We start from the raw sequence: 27232 nt of genomic DNA, 5'->3' as shown, positions 1-27232 counted from the left end.
ACTTCTGGGAAAAGATTTATAATGAATTGAAAAAAAAGTTGAAATATACATTTATAAAGAAACCAGAGGCCTTTCTTCTTGGAATAACAGGTTTGGAAAGAAAGATGTTAAACTATTTTTGTATGCCACAACTGCGGCTCGTATTTTGTTAGCTAAAAAGTGGAAAACTCAAGAATTACCAACAGTAGAAGAATGGCAGATGAAGATGATGGATTTTTTGGAGCTAGCCGATCTAACCGGAAGAGTCCGCGACCAGAAGGAGGAGGAACACCACGAAGAATGGAAGAAATTTAATGATTATTTAGCTAAATTTGTTAAGCTAAATTAACTGGAAATAGCTTCCAGATACTTAATGGGATACATAAATAGGATTGTATTTATGTTAACTGATAAAATAATATGTTTAATACAAGAAGGAGAAGATTTAAAGATGTTAATGTTTAATTTAAAGGGTATCAAAATTGGGATTTGGAAAACCGTTATAAGGATATGCAATGAAATTCAACTAAGGGGAAATGAGAAAGTCGTTTTACAAAGTTAATAACTGTTATTTTCATTAAGGTTGTGATTTATGTTTGTTATGGTTTTTTGTGTGTGTGTTTTTGTTTGTCGTTAATATTGTAAAAACCAATAAAACTTTTGGTAAAAAATAAAATAAAGTGTGGATCTGGTAGGTTCAACTTTAAATGTTAACTGAATTGAATCTCTCCCCCACCTCTGAATCTGAGCCCAATATTTTAATTGCCTATTAAATGTCTCTTATGGGAAATAAAAGCCCTTGAGCTTTTCTGAACACTCTTCTGCTTTCCCAGATACCTTTTTACTTCTTCCGATAGGTTGTTATTTGAGCTGTTTCAGGAAACCTCCACCATCTATGCAATCTACTGCTGCTCTAGTTGAAATTTAAAGCTCTGGGTGGTTTTATTTTGCTGGGAAAGTTGTCATAGTTATAATCATGGCAACAAGCATTTTTGAAGAACCCGTTCTTTAGTAACTTAATATAATGAGTTTATTGGGGTGAAGGGAAAGATATAGCTGTGAAGAGCACATAGCAGGTACTCCAAAGACTTTAACATGGCCTCGAGAAATTACAGCAGTTAAAATGTCCATTATTCCAGAACTTGCTTTTATTTTTCAGGGCTTGCCGGTTCATAACTTGCAATAAATAAGCTGCATAATGGTGCTAAGCAGGAGGAGAACCACAGCTGCGATCTGATTGTGAGCATACCTGTTTTAGCACATGATAAAAGTGCTAAACAATGAGAAAATAGTGGGGGGGAAATTACATTCACTTCTGTGAAGCGAAAAAAGTATAATAATTTGCATATTTGTTCATGGAACAGAAGAAATGCACACAAACATTATTTCCATCATATCGTGGAATTAACCAATCGTTTAATCATTTAAATAATTTGAAACAACATGACGGCATTCATGACGGTATTGTAGGCACGTTCTGGCAAACACCTAGAAGACATAATGTAGGGGTGGGGTTACAATGGTACAGAAAACACTTCTATATGATTCTTATGGTTAGAGCTATTTAAGAATTACCAAGAAAGATCACAGCAATTATAATCTAATTAGCCTGAACTTGAAACACTGGCATTTATGACTTATTTGTCTGTCTATTTATTTATTTATTTATTTATTTATTGAATAAAAGTTCTTTACCACTTGATTGTAAATAGTGGGTTACAAAACAAAACAAAAAGACACCTTGACCTCATTTTTTTTTCATTTAAATATAGATATATCATTATAAACCACTTTTTTGAGTAAAAATACTTTCCCTGCCCCTGAATAAAACTCTCTCATACTAAGGTCAGTTGGTACTGCTGAGGACTTGCTTTTCTGCAACCACCTGGAAGTGGAACTAACATTATTGTTACTACTGTTATTTATTAAAGAATTTTAAAAGCAAAGGGGTAAGGTAAAAGCAAAGGAGCTGGGTTCTGTTTAAGAATATTTATGGCATAAGCCCTTACTCTAAATGTGCTAGGGGTTTATTTTATCATTTATACATTCACCTTGGAGTCGTCCCCCCCCCCCTGCATTAAACAGAACAAAAGTAACATATGAAGGGTTGGGTCCGGACTAAGTTCCTCGAGGTTTAGTGCCGTTGGAATGAACGGGATAGGTTAGCCATAAATCACACTAATTTAAATGGGATTGAAACATGATTAGTCTGGGTCCAACTCTAAATCATTTACTCTGGAGTAATTTGATAAGAACTGGATCTAATTCAGCTAAAACAATTTCTCGTTAACTGAACAATAACATTAGGTGATTAGAATATTCCTGCAGGAGACTTTCTCCTTTCCCTTTTCTTTAGGACCCTTGACATTTTGATGGGAAGAATAATAACCCAATGTGGAATAATGACAGTGGAGGCTGATGCCTCGTGGGCGGTAGGACGGAATGCAGGAAGGTGAACAGCAATGATGAGCAGATCCGGCTAATTATGGTTTTGCCCATCCTCTTCTCTGCTAAGTTCTACAAAGGCAACACTGAGGCAAAGGAGGAGGAGATGGCTGATAGGCAGTTCCACCCCCTAGGCTGGTTGTAAGGAGGTAGGCAGGCAGGGGCTAGCAGAGGGCAGACTGAGCTTGATGGACAGTGCCCTACTTGTCCTAATGGAATAGGAATATCCATGGAATAATAATAATACTCCAAATCAGCACACACACTGTACATCCCTCAGAAAATGGAACTAATGTTTCCTGGGATCATACACACTGACAACAATGTCTTTTGGATAGTCAGACAAACAACAGCAACAACAGCAGCAGACAGAAGGAAGTACAGTGGTACCTCGGGTTACAGACGCTTCAAGTTACAGACGCTTCAGGTTACAGACTCTGCTAACCCAGAAATAGTACCTCGGGTTAAGAACTTTGCTTCAGGATGAGAACAGAAATTGCGCAGCGGTGGCGTGGCAGCAGCAGCGGGAGGCCCCATTAGTTAAAGTGGTGCTTCAGGTTAAGAACAGTTTCAGGTTAAGAACGGACCTCCAGAACGATTTAAGTTCTTAACCCGAGGTACCACTGTACTTTTTTCACACGGTACACAGTTAAAACTATAGAATCTGCTTCCACAAGAGGCCACCAACTTGGAAGACTTTAAATATTGAGGATAAGGCTTTCAGTGGCTATTGGACATTGCTGTTTTTGACTCTCCAAAAGAAAACGCATCTGTTAAATCACTCAGAATAGCGGCATGTTCGACTGCTTGTCATGGAAACCACCTGTCTGGGATAGCAGTCAAATTTCCTCAAGGTAATCATCCCAAATTATCCTGGTGCATTATAAAAGGTAGTAACATGGATCCACTTTTTCCTATTTTAGCACCTACATCTTTGTCAACATCTTAACTCTCCAGTTATTCATTTGCAATATAAATAATTTGCACTGCCGATTAGAAAGCCTGGGTTACAGCCAGACAAATAGAACACCTTATATACATTACACTTACTTCATAAGTTGGTGAAATTTGGCCCACCGTGGAACGAAAATCATTTTCTGGTTAGTAAGTATTCCTTCCATTAATGCTTTGGCTGAGTCTTCCACTTCTACCAAAGGGCACCTGAAGTTATATGGAAAATAAATGTTTGTTTGCTTATTCGTTCCAATTTATAGCCTGCTTTGTTCAAAGACCAAATCCGGCAGTAACTACCATACAGAGCCACAAGCAAGTGTTGTGGTGTATTCCTAAGCAAGTCCTGTGGAGCAACAGTGCTTCCATTTGAGACTTGCTCTACTCAACAAGCCTTGCATAGGAACAAAAGAAACTGTGATACCAGTGGTCTGTAAAGCTCAGTATTGTGTATACTCCAGGATTTCACATTGGATTCTCTCCTGGTCCTATTTGGAGATGCTGGGGATTGCAGTAGGCTTGTTTGCATGCGTAGCAGAAGCTCTACCACTGAACCACAGCTTAGCATTAATGCCATTATGTTTCTGTTCTGGGCAGTGGTGGAGCAAGCCAATCAGGTGCCTGGGGTGGTGCATGTGCCCTGTGCCCAAGGACAGGGCCAGCTGCCTGCGGGGTGGGGTGAGCTGGGGCAGGAGTCTGCCTGCCTCCTTCCACTCAGCTGCCCTACAGCTGAGGGGGAGGCGGCAGGCGGACCATTTGGGGCAGTGCGGAGCCTGTGGGCACCCAAGCCATCATGCCACTCCCAGGAGAGACGCGTGGTTCAGGTGTGCTGCAGGCCTCACGGTGAGTGCCGCCTAGCATTTTGTCACCCTCAGTAGCGACACCTGGGGCAAACCGCCCCCACCACACCCCACTTCCTCCGCCCATGGTTCTGGGCTCCAGCTAGTTCCAAGAGGAAGGGCTGAAGAGAATAATAATAATAATAATAATAATAATAATAATAATAATAACAATAATAATAATAATTTATTTATACCCTGCCCATCTGGCTGTGTTTCCCAAGCCACTCTGGGCAGCCTCCAACAAAATATTAAAATACAATAGTCTGTTAAACATTAAAAGCTTCCCTGAACAGGGCTGCCTTCAGATGTCTTCTAAAAGTCTGGTAGTTGTTTTTCTCTTTGACATCTGGTGGGAGGGCATTCCACAGGGCGGGTGCCACCACCGAGAAGGCCTTCTGCCTGGTTCCCTGTAACTTGGCTTCTTGCAGCAAGGGAACCGCCAGAAGGCCCTCGGCGCTGGACCTCAGTGTCCGGGCAGAACGATGGGGGTGGAGACCTTCATGTATACTGGACCGAGGCCGTTTAGGGCTTTAAAGGTCAGCACCAACACTTTGAATTGTGCTCGGAAACATACTGGGAGCGAATGTAGGTCTTTCAAGACCAGTGTTATATGGTCTCGCCAGCCGCTCCCAGCCATCAGTCTAGCTGCCGCATTCTGGATTAGTTGTAGTTTCCAGGTCACCTTCAAAGGTAGTCCCATGTAGAGTGCATTGCAGTAGTACCCCAAAAAGAGTACTTCTGTTTTGTCAAGATTCAACCTCAATCTGTTAGCCGCCATCCATCCTCCAACCGCCTCCAGACACTCACACAGGACCTTCACCGCCTTCACTGGTTCTAGCACTCAGGTTTGGAGCCAAGTACCCCAAACTGGTGTTTGCCTGGCGTGCTCTGGTCCATGGGGTCACGAAGAGTCGGACACGACTAAACGACTAAACAACAACAACAACAACCCCGAACTTTCCATTAGCATTTCAGATTGTGAGGTTTAAACACCCCCAATGGACAATATTACAGGAAAGTCAGGACCTGACTGCCAACTCTTAACCTGAACACTTTTAACATTATATTCCCCACTCCCATCCCCTGTTTTTGAGAAGAGCAATCTGCTTTCTAGCAAAAAGTATTCAGGCTCAGAACTGGCCACTACAAAGCTTCCTTTTGCAGGATAGGTGCTAAACCAGCCCCAACTCAGTACGGACAGTGAGAATTGCATTAGCAGAAGCACTGTGGGTTAAACCACTGAGCCTCTTGGGCTTGCTGATCAGAAGGTCGGCGGTTTGAATCCCCACGACGGAGTGAGCTCCCGTTGCTCAGTCCCTGCTCCTGCCAACCTAGCAGTTTGAAAGCACGTCAAAGTGCAAGTAGATAAATAGGTACCGCTCCAGTGGCAAGGTAAACGGCATTTCCGTGGGCTGCTCAGGTTCGCCAGAAGCGGCTCAGTCATGCTGGCCACATGACCCGGAAGCTGTACGCCGGCTCCCTCGGCCAATAAAGTAAGATGAGCACTGCAACCCCAGAGTCGTACGTGACTGGACCTAATGGTCAGGGGTCCCTTTACCTTACTCTTCACAGAACACTTATTGTTTGTAACACAGGCTGCGTTCACCACCACCACCATCAAGAATTTTCCCCTTTCGCATGTCAGATGTGAATTGGAATAAGCACAAGGTTGGTGCATGCTACTGCACACCATGTTCTGTCTTACAAAAGAGAACCTTAGAACTTCTCATTACTTAGAGAAACTGGAAAAAGGAGACACAAATGCATCAAAGAACAGTTAATGCAGTGGGGCAGGTGGATACAAACTCCCTACCCTTATTATCACTTACCTTGCCTTAAGGAGTTTTACAGAGTCAGTGTTCATAAAAACCGGGCACATGCATGTTGTTTCAATCCCATCCATTTTCAAAAGGCTCAGCTCCTCTTTCAGACTCTCATGAAATCCTACAGCACTCCACTTGCTTGAACTGAGGGAGAGGCGTGAGGTGAGGTTAGACACGATTTATGGGGAAATAGATGTCTTAGTTTTCACATGTTATTTATTTTAAAGTGTTTATAATCCGTTTAATTTTTAATATATATATTTAAAAAATCTGAAGTGGTGTTTGACAAAATAAATAAACCAACAGTATCATTAAAACAAACATAAAACCATCACAACAGCGGTATAAAAGCATATAAAAACAAATAAACCCCCCACGTTCAATGGAATAAGCTTCAAACCAATGAAATTCAAACAAATTAGAAACAGGGTCTTATGGGTCAGGGAAACCCCATGTAAAATAGGTATGGGAAGAAGATAGCATTGCGCTAAAGCAACCATTTTGTAAAGGCAAGCATTACCGCTTGCTAGACAGGACAATTCCCTACCCCCTTCGCTCCCTATATACACTGTTCTGGGTTTTTTCCTTCAAGCAAATTTCAGGGTGTTCTGAGTTGGTGGCACAGAGGGTGGAGCCCTGTTGTAAAAATGGAAGTCCTTCCAAGGGGCTTTTGCTGCTGAGGCGCCTTCTCTGAATCCTATCTTACATCTTTGCATAATGTCTGAAGCAATTGGTGGTTGCTGCTTCCCATACAGTGAAGGGAAGGGCAGAAGAGAATGGTGGAAGAGAACGTTTACAGGTCGCCATCCTGTGATATTCTTTCATTTATGCTTATTATGGTGCAGCATACAAAATGGTCCCCCCCCCCATCTCCTTAAAAGGACATAAACACACACACATCCCTTTATTTATTTCAAATGCAATCCCTTCTTTTTTTAAAGTAAGACCTATTGCAAATCAGCGCACAATTATTATTTTTGAAAACCAATCTGATTTTTATTTTAATTAGCTAAGTTATTCTCCAAGACCCTGATTGGGAACATGGAGGACCTGCAAAGTTTGGACCAAGAACTCCATTTTCAAGCGGTCAAATTCTTGTTTGAAATTCCCTCTTTCTTGGGACTTTGCTCATGTGCTTCTCCCATGTGAATCAGGAATCCGCCATGTTAGCTAAACATCCCTCTAAACTAGTGTATCTCAAACGTACAACAATTGCGGACCCCTTTTGAATTGAGCTTGAACTTGCTACCCTGATAAAAGAAAATCACAGTGATTCATACCTGTAGCAAACCATGTATGGAACGCCTAAATGCCCAGCGAATGAAGCAACCGTGACAATATGTCCGTGATTGTTTTTAATCATTGGTGTCAGGAATGCTTTAACTGTCTTGAATGCAAATTAAAACAAGCAAAGGACGAAAATGAAAAGTTAGAAGCTAATGGTTGCAAAATGTTCAGTCAGAAATCTGTCTGGGGGAGCTTTTGCCCTCCAGATGTTGTTGGACTCCAGTTCCCATCAGCCTTAGCCTTCACATCATATGGTTAGGGATGATGGGAATTGTAGTCCATGGGAGTTGGTGACCCAGAGGGCCAAATGTTCCCCAGGCCTCATATAAGCACTATGATTAAGAAGAAAGGCATGAGAGTGAGCAGGTGGATCCTGGACCACGCCAAAATGATGGGAGTTGTAGTCCAACAACATTTTTGAAGACAAAGAGTTTACTATCTCTGGGTTAAAGAAATGGAAAAAAGGGAGGATCCTTGATCACCTCGTACGGCAGACTGAAAACAATCAGAAACCTAAGGTTTATTAAGTTTGTTTTAATCACATTTGAGTGGTGCCCCACTTTTTATGAAACTGTTGTATGACTGATACTTAGACTAAGCAATGAAGATTTTATACTTTGTGAACATTTTAGAGATCCTGATCCCCCATCCCCACAAGTCTCCAATTATTGCTTTGCTTTCATGGGTGCTGAACATTTCCATGAAAGAGGAAGGGGGGTATAGTCAGTCCAGCACAAATTTTTAATAGATTCATGTAACTGATTAATCCAAGGGGTGTCCAATGTAGTGCTCTCTAGACATTGTTGGACTACAACTCTCATCATTGACCATGCTTGCTGAGGGTGATGGGAGCTGGAAGTCCAAACACATCTAGGGCTGATTTACTCGCATAGTTTTTAATGTTAAGGAAGGGTTAAGGAATGGTTTTCATATGGATACATGACGCCCTACTTTTTACCTTGTCTTTTTGATTGCTTAATTTTTAATCGTTTTATGATTCTATATTGCATTATGAACATAAAAAGTAGGACGTCATGCCTCCATCATACCACAGTGTTGGGAGCTGGCCATATACACAGCTGGAGAATAAAGTGATGATTGGCTTCAGTTTCCAGGAGAGTCCCAAACCAAGAAAAAGGAAGCAGGTAGAAGGAAGCCAGAAAGGTAGAGGCTGAAAAATGGAGATAGACTGGTGGGGGGAAGGGGAGCAGATATAAATTCAGTAAGCAATAATAATATTACCCAGAAATGAGCAAGAACGTTAATGTCGAACATGTTCTGGATCAGCTCATCCTTGGTTGAACACAGTACTGCTACTTTTGTTGCTGCAGCGTTATTTATCAAGATGCTCACATCTCCAATTTCTTTTTTCACCTATAACAAATTTAAAAGCACTAATGAAAGAAAAGCAGCCTTCTTTAAGAACTTAGAAATAAAGCTGATGGAATATCTGGAAGACAAAATAATATTAATCAGGGATTTAAATGGGTAATTGACCCGCAATTAGATAGGTCTGGAGGAAATAAAAACCAAAGGAAATTACCACCCACCTTTCTAAAAATGAGTGAAAATGTAGATTTAGTTGATTCATGGAGATACAAGCAAAGAATAAAGAATATACATACTATTCCAAACCAAACAAATTGGCTAGCAGGATAGATGCCATTTGGATTTCCAAAGAGCTGCTAGGAAGGATTGAAGAGGTACAAATTCTACCAAAAACAATTTTGGACCACAAACCGGGTTTGTTGAGAATGAAACCAGATTGGACAACAGGAATGCAGAGATGGAAACTAAATGAACTTCTATTGAAAGATGAAAAGATAGTAGAGGGTGCAAAAATATATATATATTGAAATAATATTTTGAATTGAACAACAAACAAGTTAGTGATGTAAGAATAATATGGGACGTGAGCAAGGCGGTCATCAGGGGATATTTTATAAAACAAAATGTGCTATTAAGAAAAGAAAGTGAAAAAAGAAAAAACAGGATTGTTGGAGGAAATAAAGGAAAAAGAAAAAGAATTAAATAAACAACCAGGCGATGACAAAATTAAAAGAGAAATTAAACTATTGCAGGCAGAATACAAATCAAAAATAGAGCAAGAAATGGAATCGAATTTGAGAATGGGTAAACAAAACAATTTTGAGTTTGCCAACAAACCACGTAAATACCTGGCATGGCAACTCAAAAAGAGGAGAAATGAAAAACAAATAAATAGAATAAAAATAAAGGAGAAATGTATAGATGATCCTAAGATAATAATGCAAAAATTTGTAAAATATTATGGAGATTTGTATAAGAAAGAAGTAGATATAGGGGGAAAAGTTGAAGATTATCTATGCCAACAGAAAATCCCAGAGATTAAGAAAGAGAAACTTCAAATATTGGATGCCCCAATAGCAGAAGCAGAAATTAAGAAATTAAGAAAGTTTAAGTAGGCAAAACACCTGGCCCAGACGGCCTCCCAGCGGAATATTATAAAAAAATGGAAGCAATATTAATTACACCACTTACTGAAATAATGAATAACATCTGCAATCAAGGTAAAGTACTCGATTCGTGGAAAGAAGCATACATAACCGTCATACTCAAACAGGGAGGGGACCCAGAGTTAATGACTAAGTATAGGCCAATATCACTGTCAGGGTTTCAGGGACAGAGAGCGAGGGGGAGGGGTCCCAGGGTGACGAGGAAGAGGACGACGATGACCCGAGGTTGTCAGTGAGTCCGTCAAGTGAATCAGAGGATTCCCAAAAGGGAGCCCCCCTGGTCAGGCCAAGGGGCAGTAGAGAGGGAAGCAGTCAGAAGCAGGGGAATGAAGAGGGAATCCCCAGTGGGGGTTGGAGATCGGGACCGGCCTCTCCGTCGGAACGGAGTGAAGGGGGTGGAGTTACCAGTGTGTCAGAAGGAGCAGAACAGGGAGCAGAGAGGGGAAGGAGTTCGGAGCAGAACGTCCTGCCGGAAGGGGAGGAGTGTAGTACCGAGAGTAGCGTAACGGTCGAAAGGAAGGTCAGAGGCAACGTACGCGCGCCAAGTTCAAATGTGGAGGCGCGCGGAAATGAGGAGAGCCCTGAGGAGGAGCCTGGTCCCAAAGCACGAAGGAGGGGGGAGCAGGCGTCAGAAGACTCAGCCTCGGGGGAGTCCCGAAGGGAGGGAGCACAGGGGGGCAGGAAGACCCTGCGGAAAAGGAAGGAGAGGAAAAGGTGGAGCAGTACAAGCCTCTTAAGCTGGTGCAGGGGCGGGACTGACTCAGAGGGGACTTCAAACATCTAAGGGTAACAGATGCTGAGCCACGGAGCTTGGATGTAACGACAACAATGTTCTTCAATAAAACCTTTTGTATATAACTTGGACTGGATTTTGGTCTCTTGTGAGCTGGGACCTCGGGTGGCTCTGACAGTAAGTCCCCTCACAAAGAACGCAAAATTTTTTTTTGCAAAGCTCACAAACGGTGACAGCCATGAGTGCGGAGGATCAGCTGACAGCACTGCGAACTACAGTTTCCGAACTCACCGCTGCAGTCCTTGCCTCTCAGAAGAAGCATGACGAAATGGAGAAGCGCTGCCAGGACCTGCAAACAAGGTGGGAGCGTGCAAACAGGGAAGGGTTCCCAGGGTCCAGATCAGAGGGCATTGGACTTGGAAGGCGGGGGGGCAGCCTAGTCACCCACTTCGATGGGAACCTGAAGCACTACCCCAGTTTCAGAGCAGACGTTTTGTATGCATTACACTTGCTTCGTCATGACTTTAAAGATGAGGAGGAGAGAGTGGGGTTTATTGTTTCTCACTTGCATGGGCCGGCCAGAGACTGGTTGCGCAATTTGTGGCGTGAAGATGGCCCTGCCCGCCGCGATTCTGATGAATTCATTAAAGCGATGGATGCCTGCTTCCAGTCAACCGTAGATTTGGATCTTGCACGCAGGGAGATATTTGGACTGCGGCAAGGCAAAGCCACTGTGCGTCAGTACCATTCCAGATTTTTTGCTTTACTGACTGCGTTACGCTGGGAGAAAGACTGCACACCTGTGAGGGATTTGTTCTGGGAGGGTCTCAGCGGTCCCATAAAGGACGAACTTGCCAGGGGAGACAGACCTCAGACCCTGGAGCAGGTGGTGCAGAGGGCTCTGGCGATTGGCATACGTCACGAGGGACGTCCTTGGCACAATGAGGAAGAACGTCAGGTGCGTCCACCAGCGAGGACGTCTTCTTTCATCCCCAGGGAGTTCAGTCAGTCACATCCCTCGCCGCTCGGGAGGCAGGGGGAGGAGCCGATGGAACTTGGTGGTGCTAAGGCTCAAGCAACAGCCAGAGCCCCAGTTTCCGGTGCAGTAAAGGCGAAGCCTCCTAGAGGGACCAGGAAGTGTTACATCTGCGACAGTGCACTGCACATGGCGAAAGAGTGCCCCCAGAGGCTCCAGAAACACACTGCAGCTTTAGCGACGGTAGCTGCAGAAGTGATCCAGGAAGAGGAACCTCAGGGAAACGACAATGCCTGGCTGCAAGCAGAATTGCTGGGGCTCAGCCAGGCGAATCTGTAGAACAGTCCCCAGCGTCTTTGCAACCCACAGACCCTTTACCACCCAAGCCAGCGGTGCAGCTCACTGCAACACTTCAGTTGCCAAATGGGACCACCCTAGAAGTGCCCATCACGATCGATTCGGGGAGCAATGCCAATTTCATGGGGATGCAATTCGTCAAGCAGCATCGCATAGCGCTTCTGCCCGCCACAACGCCTCTGAACGTAGTCACAGTGGATGGCAGGAAATTGCTAGGAGGGCAAGTTGTGCAACAGACACCTCCCATGGTGATGCGGATAGGAGATCACCGAGAAGTCATTAGCTTCAATGTCACCCAACTGTCTGACACGCCTATAGTATTAGGCATGAGTTGGCTGGAGAAACACAGTCCTGCTGTAGCGTGGTACCAACGCCAGATCACCTTTTGCTCATCGTACTGTGCTCAAAATTGCATCCAGTCCTGCCAGGAGGAGGGGGCTGAGCACCAGCTGCGACTTGGCATGGTGCAGGCAGTACCTAGCAAGTACGAAGGGTTCCTGGAGGTTTTCTGCGAGAAGGAAGCTGACCAGTTGCCGCCCCACAGACCTTATGATTGTGCCATCGACCTGGTGCCGGGGGCGCAGTTGCCAACTGCAAAACTGTATTCCATGTCTGAGGACGAGATGCAAGAGCTCAGGGAGTTCATAGAGCACAATTTGAAGCGTGGATTCATCCGGGAATCGAAAGCAGTGGGGGGCAGTCCTGTGTTTTTTGTAAAGAAGAGAGACACGCCCCAAAAAAGACTCATTGTGGATTACAGGTTCATAAACAGTATGACCAAGCCCAAGGCCTTCCCCATGCCCAAGATAGATGATCTCCTAGCAACCGTGAGGAAGGGGAAGATCTTCACCAAATTGGATCTGCGTGGAGCGTATAACCTCATACGCATCCGGGAGGGCGATGAGTGGAAAACGGCCATGTTCACGCCTCTGGGCACGTATGAATACAGAGTTATGCCGTTTGGTCTCCAAAATGGATCTCACGTATTCCAAGCCTTTATGCATCACGTGCTAGCGGGACTCCTCTACAAGAAATGTGTGTGTTTCCTCGACGACATCCTGATCTTTTCGGAGACGGAAGAGGCCCACGAGAGGGACGTAAAGGAAGTCCTGCAAAGACTGCGGGAGAACAGGCTCTACGCCAAGTTAGAGAAGTGCCAGTTTGATGCGACGGAGGTGGATTTCCTGGGCTACAAGCTGTCCGACAAGGGGCTCGCCATGGACAGCGTCAAGGTCCGCGCGGTGTTGGACTGGAAGAGCCCACGCAATCGGAAGGAAGTCCAGAGATTCGTCGGCTTCGCCAACTTCTACCGCAAATTCATCAGAGGTTTTGCAAAGGAGACAGCAGCGATCACGGACACTCTGAGTTCCAAGAAGAAGAGGTTCGTGTGGACGGAACAGGCGGAGCGCTCTTTTCGGAAGCTTAAAAGCCTTTTCGCCTCCGAGGAGCAACTGCTGCACGTGAATCCAGGCAGGCCCATGCGAGTGGAGACCGACGCGTCAGACAGGGCGGTTGGAGCTGTACTCCTGCAAGAAGATCCACATGGAAACTGGAGACCCGGTGCCTTTTACTCCCGAAAGCTCAGCAAGGCGGAGCAAAACTACACCATATGGGACAGGGAGCTGTTAGCCATTCACGCAGCTTTCAAAGCGTGGCGACACTTCCTCATAGGAGCCAAGCACACAGTACAGGTCCGCACGGATCACAAGAACCTAGAGTATTGGCGCACGGCGAAGCTCCAAAGCCAGAGACACATGCGCTGGGCGGAATTCTTCGTGGATTTCGACTTTCGGATAGAGTACATCCCAGGAGATTCCAACGTTATAGCCGATGCGCTATCCAGGAAACCGCAATATCTCGATGCAGCGGCGCCAGTAGCAGCCAAGCACATTTTCGCACCGCAGGCGTGGTCGTGCGCTGCCATCGCAGTAGATCTGGACGCGGTGCGACGCGCGTTGCAAGTGGATCAGTTCGCACAGTCCAAAATGGAGGAGTTGCGCAGAGGTGTGCAGAGTGGGGAAGAGTTCCAACTGCGCGACGGACTGCTAACTCGCAAAGGTGCCCTCTACGTGCCAAGCGACGAGCTTCGCGCAAAGGTTCTGCAGCAGTTGCACGACGCCCCCAGTGCTGGCCACTTCGGTAAGGAGAAGACAATAGAACTGGTGGCAAGGGACTTTTGGTGGCCCCGGATGCGCGGAGAGGTAGCGGATTACGTCGCCAGGTGTGACACTTGTCAGAGGTTCAAGCCAGTACACCAGAAGCCAGCGGGGCTGTTGGAACCGCTGGAAACGCCACAGCAACCGTGGGAGAGGGTAGCCCTGGACTTCGTTACTGACCTGCCCAGCTCCAGAGGGAAGACAGCGGTACTGGTGGTTGTGGACCTGTTCACCAAGATCGCACTTCATTCCGTGCGCAAAGGTGGCGACGGCGGAGCAGACTGCCAAACTCTTCATTGATCACGTGTTCAAGGTGCATGGGCTGCCGCAGTCCATCCTGTCCGACAGGGGGCGCCAGTTTGTTTCCAATTTTTGGCAGAAGCTTTTAGGTATCCTGAACGTCAAGATCAACCTTACGTCGGCGAGACACCCACAGACCAACGGCCAAGCTGAGAGGGTCAACGCGATCATGCAGCAGTACCTGAGATGTTACGCCAATCAGCGACCCGCAGCTTGGGTGGACTACCTGCCGATGGCAGAGTTTGCCTATAACAACACGAAGCACGCGTCCACGGGGGTGACGCCGTTCTTCGCGAACAACGGTCGGCATCCCAGAACCTTCCCGGGGTTCGGGGCACCGAGAGAGGGGGTGCCGCAAGAAGCCGACCAGTTTGCAGCGGAGCTGCAGGAGGTGCACGAAGAGTTGCGGAGACATTTGGAGCTGGCCAAGCAAGCATATAAGGTGCAGGCAGACAAAAACAGGAGAGCGGGGGAGGAGATCCAGGTGGGGGACTGGGTGTGGTTAGCCGCCCAAGCCATGCCAGCCAAGTCGTTGGCCAAGAAGAAGCTAGGGCACAGGCAGTTAGGGCCGTACCAAGTGGAGGCTAAGATCAACCCTGTAGCCTTTCGACTAGCCCTCCCCGAAGGTTCCAGAGTGCATCCGGTATTTCATAGGTCGGTGCTCACCCCCTACAAGGCACCGCACAGGTTTCAGGAGCCTGAAACCGTCCCGCAACTACACACTAAGTCACAGGAGAGGGAGAGGGCGCCTAGGGCCGAACCACTCAACGAGGTCACAGAAATCCTGGACTCGAGATGGGGGGAAGAGGGGGTAGAATACTTTCTAGCCACAGAGGGCACTCCAGCCAGTGCCAACGGTTGGGTGCCGGGCTACGCTTTAGACGAACCTCTTCTAAAAGACGAGTTCCATGCCCTTTTCCCGCATAGACCCATGCCAGCCGAGTACTTTGATGACTGGCTCTTTACGCCCACACTCTCAGGCAGTACTTTCCGGGGTTTTTCTTCAGCCGAGGAGAGAACGCCAGAATCTAGCCCGCCCAGGGGATCGTGCTCAGGGGTGGACACTGAAACCTCCTATTGGTGGGACGAGCAACCAGAGGAGGACTGGCGCAGGAAATGGCTGACGGGACCTTGGCCGGCAGCACCAGACGAGGTACCAATGGAAGAGGGAGAAGAGAACACCTTGGGTCAAGAACCCGAATTCGAACACTCATACACCGAACTGCAAGCAGAGGATATGGAGGTACACAACCTGTATCCTGCATCCACCTCCGAAGAGCTGCAGCTCCTACAACCTGCACCCGATGGGCGGGAGGGGGGAAGGGGGGGCTTCGAGGGGGGGATGGATGTCAGGGTTTCAGGGACAGAGAGCGAGGGGGAGGGGTCCCAGGGTGACGAGGAAGAGGACGACGATGACCCGAGGTTGTCAGTGAGTCCGTCAAGTGAATCAGAGGATTCCCAAAAGGGAGCCCCCCGGTCAGGCCAAGGGGCAGTAGAGAGGGAAGCAGTCAGAAGCAGGGGAATGAAGAGGGAATCCCCAGTGGGGGTTGGAGATCGGGACCGGCCTCTCCGTCGGAACGGAGTGAAGGGGGTGGAGTTACCAGTGTGTCAGAAGGAGCAGAACAGGGAGCAGAGAGGGGAAGGAGTTCGGAGCAGAACGTCCTGCCGGAAGGGGAGGAGTGTAGTACCGAGAGTAGCGTAACGGTCGAAAGGAAGGTCAGAGGCAACGTACGCGCGCCAAGTTCAAATGTGGAGGCGCGCGGAAATGAGGAGAGCCCTGAGGAGGAGCCTGGTCCCAAAGCACGAAGGAGGGGGGAGCAGGCGTCAGAAGACTCAGCCTCGGGGGAGTCCCGGAGGGAGGGAGCACAGGGGGGCAGGAAGACCCTGCGGAAAAGGAAGGAGAGGAAAAGGTGGAGCAGTACAAGCCTCTTAAGCTGGTGCAGGGGCGGGACTGACTCAGAGGGGACTTCAAACATCTAAGGGTAACAGATGCTGAGCCACGGAGCTTGGATGTAACGACAACAATGTTCTTCAATAAAACCTTTTGTATATAACTTGGACTGGATTTTGGTCTCTTGTGAGCTGGGACCTCGGGTGGCTCTGACAATCACTTTTAAATTATGATTACAAAATCTTTCCTAACATATTGGCAAATAGGCTCAGTGAGGTCATTAAAGATGTTATTCATCCAATTCAAGCTGGAATCCTCCCTGGCAGACAAATCTCAGGAATACAAGAAACATCATAGACATATTAGAATATCCAGAAGCAAATAGTGATAAAAAGGCAGCTTTACTACTACTTGATGCTGAAAAAGGATTTGATAATGTCTCTTGGTTTTACATGAAAAAACAACTGGAAATAATGAATTTTGGAATACAATTTAAGAAGGGAATAGAGGCAATATATGAACAGCAGATGGCTAGACTTCTAATAAATGGTAACCTCACAGAGAACATCTCCATCAGAAAAGGGACGAGACAGGGATACCCTCTGTCACCTTGTTATTTATAACAAGGCTTCGTGTTGCTTTTGCTGAAGCCTGGAGAGCGAGAGGGGTCGGTGCACAGGGCCAGGGCCCCTCTCACTCTCCAGGCTTCAGGGATAGCCTCCTGCAGCGGGAACTCACGCTGCACTCCAAAGGCTTCGGGTTCCTTTTGCTGAAGCCGGGAGAGCAAGACTCTCCTGGCTTCAGCAGAGAGGGAGAGCTGCGCAGCGCCCCTTCAGTGAAGCGGAAGGAGAAATGGAAGGGGCTCCGTTTCTCCTGCCACTTCGCTGAAGGGGTGCTGAGTAGAGAGGGGGAGATTTTTTTTCTTGTTCTCCCCCTCTAAAACAAGGTGCGTCCTATGGTCGGGTGCGTCCTATAGCACGAAAAATACGGTAATTTTTATTAAAGGAAAAAATATCTCATGAATCTATGAATATCTTTTGGAATGGGAAACAAAAGAAGAACAAGTCAAGTCAGTTATGGTGAAATGAGCACATGATTTTGGATACAACATATATATGAACCAATGGGAGAGATTGTGGAAGGCAGATATTAAATTCACAGCATGCTATAACCTTTGGGAGAACATCATGAAGATGTTATATAGATGGCATCATACCCCCTTGAAACCAGCAAAAATGATTTGTTGGAGATGTAAAATAGATGTGGGGTCATACTACCACATGAGGTGGACTTGTGCAATCATTAGGGAATTCTGGGATAATATCCATAATGAATTTAAGAAATTATTCAGACTCACTTAAAAAACAACAACCAGAGATCTTTCTTTTAGGCATTTTACCATTAGAAATTAAAATAGACATAAGACCACTGTTCATGTATGCCACCACAGTAGCAAGAATTCTTGTGGCGAGGAAGTGGGAAAACGAAACAATACCGACAATCACAGATTGGCAGATACTAATGTTAGAATATTTACAACTAGCAAAACTGACGGGAAGAGTTAGAGGAGTATTGAAGCAGAAAATATTTGGAGAATGGAGAATATTGAAGGATTATATAAGATCATATTGTACCAACCACACCATATTAGCAGAACTTGAGTGATACTTGTAAACACAACAAATACTGTTTGTGGGGTAGACAGGAACAATATTAAAGAATATAAAACTGTGCAAAAAAACCAATAGTATAAACAGTACATTGATAAAAAAAGAGAGAGAATGATTGGAAGACTTGTTTTCTCAGAAGTCTGGTTTATTTAAGTATTAATTAGGAAGATTAAGATTTTTTTATGCACGTAAATCTGCTTTTTCTTCTTTCTTTTTTCTGTATTTTCTTCTTTTCTCTTTTCTTAATTGTTTTTTCTTTAATTTTCTTTTTGTAGTTTGAGATTGCAAATTCTTTGTATATGTGTGTAATTTAAATTAATAAAGATTAATTTAAAAAAAAATAAGAAATGAAAGGACAAATTATTAAACTTCACACAGAGTTCAGTGCTAGATTGGCACATGATAAGACCATCCTCACCCACAACTTGATTCTAGATGAAGGGGCTGATCTTCAATACTATTCAATATTCATAGGAAGCAGTGGGAAGTGAGAAGGATCAAGGTGTGATCGGTATGCTGATGACACCTAATGGCCATGCTATGCTTGGGTTGGTGCCTGGATGCAATAAGGAGAAACAAGCTGAACTTGAATCTTGGCAAGCTGGAAGCACTGTGGGTGTATAGTAATTCCCATTTCTGACAAATTGGTATGACAACAATGATTGCTGCACTCTCCCTGAAGAAGCAGGTTTGCAGTCAAGGGGTACTTCTGTGTCTGGCTTTGGTACCGGGTAGCCCCAGTGGCTAGAAGCGCTCTTTGTGACCTGAGACTTGTACAACAGGTACAGCCATTCCCAAACTGTTGGTGCTGACCTTTAAAGCCCTAAACAGCCTCGGTCTGGTATACCTGAAGGAGCGTCTCCACCCCCATCGCTCTGGACACTGAGGTCCAGCTCCGAGGGCCTTCTGGCGGTTCCCTCGCTGCAAGAAGCCAAGTTACAGGGAACCAGGCAGAGGGCCCTCCCTGTGGAACGCCCTCCCCCCAGATGTCAAAGAGAAAAACAACTGCCAGACTTTTAGAAGACATCTGAAGGCAGCCCTGTTTAGGGAAGCTTCTACAGTGGTACCTCGGATTACATATGCTTTAGGTTACATACGCTTCAGGTTACACACTCCGCTAACCAAGAAATAGTGCTTCAGGTTAAGAACTTTGCTTCAGGATAAGAACAGAAATCGTGCTCTGGCGGCGCAGCGGCAGCAGGAGGCCCCATTAGCTAAAGTGGTGCTTCAGGTTGAGAACAGATTCAGGTTAAGAACAGACCTCCGGAACGAATTAAGTACTTAACCTGAGGTACCAGTGTAATGTTTACTAGACCATTGCATTTTAATATTTTGTCAGAAGCCACCCAGAGTGGCTGGGGAAACCCAGCCAGATGGGCAGGGTATAAAAAGATGATGATGATGATGATATAAAGCCTGGCCACAGTAGTCCATGCACTGGTTACTTCAAGACTGGATTACTGCAATGCACTCTATGCGGGGCTTCCCTTGCGCTTGATCTGGAAGCTGCAGTTTGTGCAGAATGCTGCAGTGCAATTGCTGACAGGGGCGAGACCCTATCAGCATATAATTCCTCTGCCCAGAGACCTGCACTTGTTGCTGATTTGCTACCAGAGCAAGTTCAAGGTGTTAGTGTATATAGAGCCCTTAACAGCTTGGGACCAGCTTTCCTGTGAGATAACCTTACCTCACATATGCCCACTTAACCTCTTCAATCTGTGGAACTGTTACAGGTGCCACACAATACTCACTCTGCATTTGTAAGAAATCTATCATTTCGTGTGGCAGCACCCACACTTTGGGATTCCCACCCTATTGATACCAGGCAGGTGCCTTCACTGCACTCTTTTCAGAACCTGCTAAGAACTCTTTTGTTTAGAGAAGCCCATCGCGATATTGTAGAGTATTGACATGTTTTTATCTGGTTGTTGTTGTTGTTTAGTCGTTTAGTCGTGTCTGACTCTTCATGACCCCATGGACCAGAGCACACCAGGCACTTCTGTCTTCCACTGCCTCCTGCAGTTTGGTTAAACTCATGCTGGTAGCTTCAAGAACACTGTCCAACCATCTTGTCCTCTGTCGCCCCCTTTTCCTTGTGCCCTCCATCTTTCCCAACATCAGGGTCTTTTCCAGGGAGTCTTCTCTTCTCATGAGGTGGCCAAAGTATTGGAGCCTCAGCTTCATGATCTGTCCTTCCAGTGAGCACTCAGGGCTGATTTCCTTCAGAATGGAGAGGTTTGATCTTCTTGCAGTCCATGGGACTCTCAAGAGTCTCCTCCAGCACCATAATTTAAAAGCATCAATTCTTCGGCGATCAGACCTTTGTTGGCAAGGTGATGTCTCTACTTTTTAAGATCTGGTTTTCAGCAGACTGTATTGTTGATGTTTTAAAAAATGTTTTAAATAGCTTTTAAAAACTTTTTAAAACTTTGTTTTATTATTATTATTTTGGTAAAGACTAAAGGTTTTATTGCAGTCAGGTTTTATACGACTCTTGTGAAAATTTAAATTTATTTTATCATTCTAAATAAAATAATTCAAAAGGTGCATTCGATGAGGTCAGGGGGAAAGAGGATATCCTATGAAAGAACCTCAGCTTTTCCAGCACAGGCCCGTTTATTTAGGATGTTTCTAACATGCTGATCCAGGAATGGCAAGCATGGTTCCTCGTCCTCATTTTCTTACAACTCCGTGAGGTAGATCAGGTTGGCTGAATGGGGAATTTGAACCCAGCTCTCTATATTCCTAGTCCAGGACTCTGGGTGCTACACAATACTCTGGACGTTCTGTGCTCACTTAATGCAAAACAGGCACACATCTCCTCCTGTGCCAAGTGTTGGGGAGCATGCAAGGTCATCCCACGATGACCCAACAGGCTTGGAAAAGGTTTGGAAACATTCATAGGAATCTTACTTTATCTGCAACACTGTAGATTTCTGTCCTGTTCCTGCAGTCCACGACAAAAGCATGTGCAATGGCACCCAGCTTTCTGCATTCCTCAGCTGTTTCCTCAACACCTTCCTAGCGGGAGAAAACATCTATAAACATCTATAACCCACAGGTATGATGTTAGCATATTCACGGCATAAACAAAAGACCTGTACAGGGAAGACGTGCTGTGTGTGCCAAATTTTAATGAACCATACTGTAGTTTAATATACAACAGAGGGAAGGGAAGCAAAACTGAGGCAGGAATGAGCAGTGGGATGTGCATTTATTTCCGTTATGCAAAGAGGGGCTTCCTTCTTCCCTGTGTTAATTGCTCTGCCAGGGATGCAGCTAATAAACGAGGGATAGACAACACTACCAAACCATTCTACGTTCTAAATCTTATATAAATAATCCAAAAATTGGGAGAACAATGTACAAGATCTACTACAGAAGCCACAAACAGAAAACTCATTCAAATTGTGTCCAAAAGGAAGGTTCAGTCTTTAAAGTTCCTTTAGCCAGGCTCCTGTAGATATCAACAAAGTTAAGTTTGATCAAACAAAGTATCGGTGATGTTATGCATAAGAGTTAGACAGGGTCTGGCGTTTGTCACCTGTTTTGCCCATGAAGAGTCTTGGGCTTCTTCAGGAAATTCTCTCTCAGGAAATTCTTCCTCAGGATTTTTGGTATTTACATACATTCACTGGTGATATAGGGACGCGGGTGGCGCTGTGGGTAAAAGCCTCAGCGCCTAGGGCTTGCCGATCGAAAGGTCGGCGGTTCGAATCCCCGCGGCGAGGTGCGCTCCCGTTGCTCGGTCCCAGCGCCTGCCAACCTAGCAGTTTGAAAGCACCCGAGGGTGCAAGTAGATAAATAGGGACCGCTTTCTAGCGGGAAGGTAAACGGCGTTTCCATGTGCAGCTCTGGCTCGCCAGAGCAGCGATGTCACACTGGCCACGTGACCCGGAAGTGTCTCCGGACAGCGCTGGCCCCTGGCCTCTTGAGTGAGATGGGCGCACAACCCCAGAGTCTGGCAAGACTGGCCCGTACGGGCAGGGGTACCTTTACCTTTTTTACTGGTGATATAAACCAAAACCTGATTAACCTTTAAACATTCATTATATAATTCCTGAGAGGATAAATACAAAAATCAATATTTAGAACGTAGAATGGTTTGGTAGTATTTTGTGTGCCACTTATGTGCTGCTTACTTTATACTACTACCGCTGCATCTGGTCTTGGGCACCAGGCTGTCATCTGAAACACTCTGAGGGATTTTCAACACAGAGACATGGAAATGTGCATGCAAACAATTGTATCCCTTCCTTGGTCAAAAGCCAAAGGCTGGCACTGCAGCAGGAATCTTGCTGGAACAACCTGGGATAACCTTGGGCGCTGGAACAGCCTGGGATAACTCTGGACGCTTTGTCAAGCCTTGGGAATGCACACGCCGTCAGCAGCCTCCCCCCCCCCTTCTCAAGGAACTGTGGGATTTGTGTCTCTCTGAGGGGAATAGGGGTCTCCTCAGAACTTTTAGCATTCTTAAGAAATGGCAATTCACATGATGCTTTGGGGGAAGCCATGGCTGTTTGAAGTATGGTACTGCTTTAAATTAATAGTGAAGACATGGCCTTAGATCTGGTTTGCAAAGCCCTCTAATAATTTGAAACATCTGCTGCATTTTTGGACACTGCACTGCAACATTTACCACTGCCTGTTGATACTCAGGACTGAGGGTAGAATAATAACACACACCTACCTTGTTGATATCCCAAAGAACCAGCTTGCTTTGGCGTTTGGCAAACTCATGGGCCGTTGCTCTTCCAAGCCCATGGGCGGCACCGGTGATCAGAACAATCTCTCCACGAACAGATTTTCTCCTTTTTGGAATAAAGAGTTTCACCAATGCTTCCAAGAGTGAATAAATGCATATGACTAAAGTCTTGAGGACTAGAAGGATGACAAGCACCACTCTCCATATTAGAGGCTTTCTGCCCTGCACTTGCTTATTGTGCATTCTGGCAAAAAAAACACTCTTCAGGTAGCTAATGCTATAAAGAAGCAGTGAGTGCACATGAATCCTTAAAATGCAAGGAGTTGGCAGTACCCACGCCCTGAAGAACTAGGATGGCTGTTCCTCTTGTCATCAGCTTCAGAAGTACAGCTAATAAGAATATGCTGCAATAGTCACCTCTGCTGCAACGTTCTATTGCGTATATTCGCAAAGGCAGCCTATGTGTTACTCAAATTTAGAATGTAGGACGTGGTGCTACTAGGTGTAGGAAAATCTGTCCACTTCAACGTCTCTCAGTTTCTCATTTTCCCAATCTGAAATTCAGTTCTCTACATTTCCACAACAGTTTGCAAATATATTTTTTTTTAAATGTCTCAGGAGTATTCACCAGCATTTTAGTGCAAAATTCTCCTGATGTACCATAAATTTTGTATGTGGTTGTACCTAGTACATTCATTTTTGCAAAGCCATTTCCCCATCTGTAATGCTTTGTGGGGAAGTTATTTCCCCAAATATATGCATCTTTTTTGCAGACTTGATCTTCACATATGCATTTTTGTACACTTAATTAGGATGGTGAACTGCATTTAGAAGTGTGACTTTCTGGGAATGGAATGCTGCGCTGAAGAGGATTTCTTATTAACCACCACCAGTCAGACTTTGGTGCACGTAAAACGGCAGGAGCGATAAGTAGTATTTGTGGAATATTGATTTATAACTAATGATTTTTGTGGGCTGACAAAGTGAAGAGTAACTCGACTTGACATTTGGGAATATGTTCTAGTTAAATAAAAGTCTAAGCAGGAATTGAAGTATGTACAGCCGCTGGGAAATGAAGAAGGAGGAAAATAATGATAAAATGCTAAAACATTTTAAGTATTGAAATGGAATTAGGAAATGTATGTTACACTGAGCAAGTAAAGGAGGGAAGAGAAACACCCTGAAAGTAAGAAGGGAAGTCAACTTTTAAAGTTTGTACTAAATTTAAATTAATTTGTTGTTAATTTGTTAATTTTTTTGAAAAGCAATAAAAATTAATTGGCATAAAAAGAGAAGGATTTGCTGCATTCAGCAGCAGGGATTGCCTTGCAAGGTCCCACAATTATTTGATCCTACTCCAACACTTAGCAGCTGTTTGAAGATCGCCAGATTGTGGGAGGCTGGTCTACATTATGCATACTTGGGAGATGGCAAACAACTGTAGAATGTGCCATATGCTTCTTGTGACTGTTGCAAATATAAAATCAGCCCCAGGCTGAGGTTCCACAGCTGAACTGCTCTGCCCATGTTTTCTCCCCATGTACCTCCAAAATCGACTGTCCCGTAGTCTAAGCCAATAAAATTCGAGCCATTCCTCCTTTGAGATCTTGAGCGCCATGTTTTGAAACAAGTGAAGTACAGTGGTACCTCAGGTGACATACGCGTCAGGTTACAGACTCCGCTAACCCAGAAATAGTGCTTCAGGTTAAGAACTTTGCTTCAGGATGAGAACAGAAATCGGGCTCCCGCGACGCGGCGGCAGCAGGAGGCCCCATTAGCTAAAGTGGTGCTTCAGGTTAAGAACAGTTTCAGGTTAAGCACGGACCTCCGGAACGAATTAAGTACTTAACCTGAGGTACCACTGTAATATACATTTCCTCATAAAAGGGGGGCTGGGTTGAAAGAACAAGAGTCTTAAGTTACCTAATTGTACCACTAATCAGATGGCAAGATTCAAATTGCTAACTAAACTTAAGCCTGGAATTGGTAGAAAGTAAGAGGAACCAAAATTGCCAGACGCATCCACCATCTGGACTTCCCACCAGAGCTAGGCCTCCTCGTGTGTAAAAGTGGAAGGAAAGGCCACCACCTTGGAGCTTGGTTCCTTTGTCTGAAGTGGTGATGGAGAGGGTGGCTTTCAGTCTTCATCTGGGTCCCTTGAAGGGGTGGTGGAGAGAGCCATAAATGGCAGTGATCTAATCTGCCAATTTTGACACATGGAAAGCCGAAGTATGGTGCACAACACAGAAAACAACCCATCCTGTTTCAATAATAATAATAATAATAATAATAATAATAATAATAATAATAAACTATTTATACCCCACCCATGTGGCTGGGTTTTTCCAGCCACTCTGGGCGGCTTCCAACAAAATATTAAAATACAAAAACCTATTAAACATTAAAAGCTTCCCTAAACAGGGCTGCCTTCAGATGTCTTCTAAAAGTCCGGCAGTTGTTTTTCTCTTTGACATCTGGTGGGAGGGCGTTCCACAGAGTGGGTGCCACTACTGAGAAGGCCCTCTGCCTGGTTCCCTGTAACTTGGCTTCTCGCAGCGAGGGAACTGCCAGAAGGCCCTCGGCACTGGACCTCAGTGTCCGGGCAGAATGATGGGGGTGGACACGCTCCTTCAGGTTGTTATGGTAAAATCTGGGTGCGAGGCTGCTCTGCCACCCAGCTCGTCGGACTAAGTCCGCGGGTCCCTGCGGAGGAAAATGAGCTCACCCGGAGACAGGAGCAAGCTGCAGAAGATCCAAGTTTATTGCGCAACAGGTTCAAGGCGAGATTGAACATCGAGAAAGGGGTGACATGAACTTTTGAAACTTCCCTCCATGTCCCAGAATACAGTGCAAAATGCATCCCAGTTACATCATGGATACATTAAGAAGAGGTTGGGTTACACAGATTACATCATGAATACATTAAGAAGAGGTTGGGTTACACAGGATTAACATATGGAGGAGGGAGGGGGAATATGCAGAGCTGGAGATATGCGCAGATAAGCACATCCTGAGTACCGGTGATGAGAAGACAATGGTCCATGTATGCATAGTCTGCCACCTGGCATTGCCCGGAGGAAAGGCTTGGGAGAGTGATTTGACAGGATTAGGGTCTTGACACCTTGCTTGAGGGATTATGGAGGACAGGGGAGGTGTCATGGAGTCCTAGAGAAATTGAGCAAATTGGCACGTTGATTTTCTATGAATTTTATTGATTTTAGTCCCTTTTGACATTGACAGTTGGAAATAAATGGATATATTGTAGTGAAGAAGAAGGTGAAGAAGACATGCCCCCCCCCCCCGGACCAAGGCCGTTTAGGGCGTTAAAAGTCAGCAACAACACTTTGAATTGTGCTTGGAAACGTACTGGGAGCCAGTGTAGGTCTTTCAAGACGGGTGTTATGTGGTCTCGGCTGCTGCTCCCAGTCACCAGTCTAGCTGCCGCATTCTGGATTAGTTGTAGTTTCTGGTTCATCTTCAAAGGTAGCCTCACATAGAGCGCATTGCAGTAGTCCAAGCGAGATAACCAGAGCATGCACCACTCTGGTGAGACAGTCCGTGGGCAGGTAGGGTCTCAGCCTGTGTACCAGATGGAGCTGGTAAACAGCTGCCCTGGACACAGAATTAACCTGCGCCTCCATGGACAGCTGTGAGTCCAGAATGACTCCCAGGCTGCGCACCTGGTCCTTCAGGGGCACAGTTACCCCATTCCGGACCAGGGAGTCCTCTACACCTGCCTCACACATTTCCCCCAATGTGTTCACAAAGCAAAAATAGATTCAACAGGTAGCGTTTTACTGTGCTTTCTAGCACATTTCCTAACTCTGTGAACAAAATTTCCTAACACATTTCCTAACTCTGTGAACAAAAGACAAATGATTAAACCACCTCTAAAATTAGTTATGTACATATTCACATATTTTGCAATGTTTACTGCCCTTTAGCAAATATGTTTTTTGGGTTCATTCCAAAATTTCTGCAGGCACATTTTTTTTTTTTTAGTTACCGGTAAGTAAACAAGGTAGCCCAGAGTTTTACTGAGGGGAAATGTTTGGGATTCGTGTTCAGATAATGTTTTTCACCCCCTCCCCATGTTTCTTGATCAGAAATCCAAGTTCAAAACAAATGCATGGAGGACAATAAATTATCATATATTATCTTTACTTCTTGCCTGGGGTAGCAGTATATATTAGCCTAGTGGGTTAAAAATAGTGTCTCCTTCCTTTTGCTTCAAGGAAAGTCATAGAAAAAAAAAGACCCCCTTCTCCCTTAAGATGTACTTTGAGTTTCTTAGCCATTTAAAAAACCATAAATTAGTAAACCATCTCTTGCTTCATTGCTTTGACACACAGGCCCCCAAACTTTTAATCCCTTCATTCTATGATTAGCCTTTGGTCTGGTCTTCCACCAGTTCCTGAAAATTTGGGGACTTGCCTCAGCCGAAGAGGGTTGTTAAGCTTTTTTTGGGGAACATCTCAAAAATGTGGTGTCCCCCCCCACATCATTTTTCTTTTAAAAATCACCCTAGTTGCCATATGCCTGGGTTTTCCTGCACATTTTGCTGATTCAGCAAAAATCTGCCCGGGCGCCATTTTGATAGTCTAACCCAGATGTACGGCAGT

General features: G+C 45.3%; 1 protein-coding gene across 1 annotated transcript; it reads right to left on the bottom strand.

Annotated features, from left to right (window-relative positions):
• Window positions 1–1374: 1374 nt before the first annotated feature.
• On the bottom strand, window positions 1375–23220 carry LOC310852805 (17-beta-hydroxysteroid dehydrogenase 13-like). Its single transcript, XM_083756850.1, has 7 exons — window positions 22596–23220; window positions 20819–20926; window positions 8570–8701; window positions 7321–7427; window positions 6047–6184; window positions 3475–3585; window positions 1375–1467 (listed from the first exon to the last, which is right to left on the bottom strand). The coding sequence occupies exons 1-7, from the start codon at window positions 22851–22853 to the stop codon at window positions 1404–1406; spliced, it is 918 nt and encodes a 305-aa protein (XP_083612976.1). The 5' UTR covers window positions 22854–23220; the 3' UTR covers window positions 1375–1403.
• Between the last annotated feature and the right edge of the window lie 4012 nt (window positions 23221–27232).

This window comes from Podarcis gaigeae (genome assembly GCF_964106915.1).
Source record: "Podarcis gaigeae genome assembly, chromosome: 9".
Classification (NCBI taxonomy): domain Eukaryota; kingdom Metazoa; phylum Chordata; class Lepidosauria; order Squamata; family Lacertidae; genus Podarcis; species Podarcis gaigeae.
The sequence above is the reverse complement of the archived record's forward strand: the minus strand, read 5'-3'. Positions and strand labels throughout refer to the sequence as shown.